The sequence below is a fragment of the Crocodylus porosus genome, unplaced genomic scaffold, assembly GCF_001723895.1.
Source record: "Crocodylus porosus isolate Cpor-Errol unplaced genomic scaffold, CroPor_comp1, whole genome shotgun sequence".
In the NCBI taxonomy this organism is placed as follows: domain Eukaryota; kingdom Metazoa; phylum Chordata; order Crocodylia; family Crocodylidae; genus Crocodylus; species Crocodylus porosus.
This window is the reverse complement of record NW_017728943.1, coordinates 113,045,157-113,049,024: the sequence shown is the minus strand read 5'-3', so window position 1 is coordinate 113,049,024 and position 3,868 is coordinate 113,045,157. Positions and strand designations below refer to the sequence as shown.

The 3,868-nt window shown below is 39.4% G+C and overlaps 1 protein-coding gene across 1 annotated transcript in view; it reads left to right on the top strand.

Annotated features, from left to right (window-relative positions):
* Positions 1 to 3,868, top strand: part of TMEM181 (transmembrane protein 181) — a gene marked incomplete at its 5' end in the record, with an annotated part of 72,766 nt that extends 68,898 nt beyond the window's left edge. Inside the window, 2 exons of the mRNA XM_019548624.1 lie at positions 952 to 1,018; positions 2,071 to 3,868. Of these exons, the coding sequence (XP_019404169.1) occupies positions 952 to 1,018; positions 2,071 to 2,149 (146 nt within the window). The remainder of the gene's footprint in view (positions 1 to 951; positions 1,019 to 2,070) is intronic.

Genomic DNA, 3,868 nt, shown 5'->3' with positions numbered 1-3,868 from the left:
GGGAGTGGGGGGCAATGGCATGGGCAGGGCACCAGCATATCAGGGTTGCTCAGCACCACAAAGCAGGGGGAGAGGGGTGCAGCTGCAGCTGGATGTGTCCTGGTCAGTGAAGGGGGCAAGGGGAGCTCTGATTTTTTCCATGCTAAAAAACCCAAAATCAAATGGGCTGATTTTTCTTTCCTTATTTTCCTTTATTTTGTTCTCAAAGCGTGATTATTATTTTTTTTTTTTTTTTCTTTCTCCCTTGCCCCCTTCTCCCCCAGACCTTACTCTATCGCTTTACTGCTTGGCTTCCGTGATAGGTTCAGCAGTTTTACCAACTTGCATCAAAGATATATTTATCTACAAGCCTTTATACAGAAACCAAGAGAGAATTGTGTCCTGAATAACCAGTGGGAAGTGTACATCTTCCATTTCACCATAGTTGCTTCAATTCCTTTTACTACCTTCCATGACAGTGAAAAATACCTTTTATTAAGCTGTTAACCTCTATGTATGTGGTAATTAAATAGTTTTAGATGCTAGTACCTTCATCCTAAATTTTGGAAAGGAGTTGAGCATCACAAAGAGCCTGTCTGTACTTTCCACCTAGGTTCTTTTTGATTTCACATCATTTATACCTGGTATTTCAGAATACTGCACTGGGAAGCTGTGCAGGGAGGAAATAATGTTGCTATGATGCAATATGAAGAATACCCATACTCTGATGGCTGTGGGAAGGGTGTCAACTTCTCAGCTCTTGTGAATGCTGGCATGCTGTAGAAAGGCAATGCGGAATTTAAATGATAGATTCCAGCTCCTTTTCTCTGTGTGGCTCCCAGTTATAAATGTCTTGGTAACTGTTAAGTTTTCTGGTTGAGCTGTGGATAAAAGCTGGGGTCTAATGTAAAAGTTTAAAGCCAGTCAGTAATGCATGTTTTGGGTTAAATGAAACCCTTTTTTATTTTACAGAGTCACAATTGAAAGACAATCCTGCCTTTTCTATGCTGAATGATTCAGATGATGATGTGATTTATGGGTAAGCAGTGATAGCAGGAAATATCCAGGGGGTGGCTGGGGTATGGAATGCCTTTTACTCAAAATGTTTGAAAACCTCGGGTTGTTCATAGCAAAATCCAAACACGCTGAATGCAAAAAAAGAGAATTGTAGCTTGATTCTTGCATTTTTGAATGGCTTCCTTCCAGAATATAAACACAATGAGACTTCCTGTTTTGTTTTTTCTTATCTGGCATCCAAAAACATGTTCATTGACACTGATACAAATAGGTACATTCCCTGCCTCTAAAGGTAAGGATGAAGACAACAGCAGGTTATAGTAGGGGAATGCGAGTGGGTGGGGTTTGCAACAGAGAAACCTAGTGACAAGAGGGAACAGACAGTTCTGGTGCTGAAGTCAGGAAGGATAGCAGGAAGCAAGTGGGAAAGCATTGGAAGCTGGGCTGTACTTAAAATAAGCATTGTTCTCCTGTGCAGCAGTTGGCATTCTAAGTACCCAACATTTGTCAAAAGGTGTTAATAAAACCCAGAAAAACTGCTAGATGTGTTCAGATGTGAAGCAGTAGCACCGAGAAGCTCAAGTAGGACAGAGCCCCACTGGGCTAGGTGCTGCACTGGCACCTAGGTGCTCTCTATCCTTGAGGGCTTAGTCTTGGTCAAATGCACCACAGCAGCAGTTGTCAGGCAAAATGAGGATAAGGTGGTATAACCATAACCTAAGTGTGTTTTCTGTATGGATTAACTGTTACACTGCTTTAGGTGTAAGGATTTGTATGCGTGTGTGCAGGCCTGGCTTCTATTTGGTAGTGATAGTTGCTGCCTTGCCCCTGAGTAGACATTACCAGCAGCCCACTAGGGTTCCAGGGGCATTGCAGTGGAAGCATACCTTGAGGAATGCTTTGGCAGACAGAAGTGTGTATTGTTCACATGCTAAACAGAAAAGGCATTCTTTATTGTTCTGTACCCAAAAATCATCTTGTATTTGCAGTAAATTATTGTAGAACTTTCCTTGTATAGTTAATGCTTGAAAACTAGCTGTTTTTTCAGGATGTTTACAATGGTTTGTTTAACAGGAGTGACTATGAAGAAATGCCGCTCCAGAATGGCCAAGCCATTAGAGCCAAGTACAAAGAAGAGTCAGATAGTGATTGAATTCACATGGATGAACTCGTTTAGTAGAAATGAAAGCAATTTTTATTTTTTTTCCCATCTCCCAAGGAAGGACATCCTGCTTTGTATTTCTGTTTACAGAGTTAAAACTGAAGGAAAAAAATGGAAATGCTTGAAAAAGTGTGCTACAAAACCCAAACACTTTTTTTTTTTTTACACTAGCAAATGTCTTGTAAAAGCACATCCTTAGAAAACAAGGGGGCTTTCGCAGTTTAGTACCATCTTGGAGTAGTGTTGACTATATGTTGATTTAAAACTGCTCCCTTACTTATTTTTAGAGGAATACATGCAGCCTAATCTGTTCACACTTTTATGCAACTTGTTCTAGCTGCGATGTACAATGCCCACTAAAAATTGAAGTGCCTCTTCTTCCTTTTCTCTTACTCACTTGAATTGGAGGTGGAGAATGACATGTTTTCCATTGGGTTCTGAGAAACCATAATCTTTCCTGCTTCTCCTTTTGAGGAGCAACATTCAGGGTTTGTTTGAATTTTTTTTAGTGGCCAGTAGCATAATAGGCTTAAACACCTATTTTAAGGTGTTCATAAAATGGATTTTGCCAAGCAGTTAATTTAATGACTAATACAAGTACAAACATTCAAATTCTCTTGCACCAAAAATATATAACCCGAATGTTATATAACGAGTAGTGTGCAATTATATAGGGGGCAGGATACTTCAGACTCTTCACCAAATTAAAATTAGTCAAAATATATAGATTAAAATGTTCAAACTTCAGAGGGAAACAGTACTGCTGTCTTTCTATCTATGTGTTTGGGGGGGAATGTATGTGTGTTCTGTAAAAACACACAGGATAAAATGTCCTATTTTAGCACACAGATTCTTTTAAGCTTTGGATCTTTTTTCTAAGCTGGCATTTTGTTAACAGTTGCTCTGTGTTGTAGAAAGTTGCTTTTGCTGATGTGTTGAATGTGTGTGAAAGAGTCTGCTTTACATTTCAGCATATGGATCAATCTGCTCTTTCAGCCACAACTAAACAGCAACACATAGTATTGCTGTGTGAGATTTATTAGCAATTATCCTTTTCCAGTCTGTGCTGGAAGAGTGAGGTGCAGAACTTCCAAGCATTTACTAGAATGTTGCTCCTCATGATGTTTTAAGAAGATATTTCCCACTGTTCCCACCACACTGGAGCTTTGTCTTTAAAGAGAAGCTGCCAATTTCCAGTAACATTTAAAGAAGCTATTTCCAGATACTCCACCTGTCCCTGAGTCTTTTAGGTTTTGTGATTTCACAATCAGTTTTCTCCTCTAAATTATGTCTCCCTTTGCTGTGGCAGACCCACATAAACCAGGAAAACTGACAGACCATATAGGACATGCCATTATGCTGGCTTATATACAGAGACCCATTTACGAAGGGATTGTACTCTGATTTTAATCCACTTCAATTTCAAGAGTTCGGTATGTCCACAGGACCTTTTTGGGCCATGTTAAGAACCACCACTGCAATTTGTCTTCCGAGTATTCATAACAGCTGTTCTAAAAGCAAAATTCTCTAGTACACACCACTGCCAAGAGAAGAACAAAATATTGCCATGTGGACAAAGTAATCCAACTTGTATTTTAAGAGCACCAGGTGTGTTTGTAACACTACATGGAAAAATTGAGGCAGATGTATATTTAAGCTGTCTTGTAAACTGCAGTGGCTATTACATCTTGCATTCCTTTTTAAAAAAAA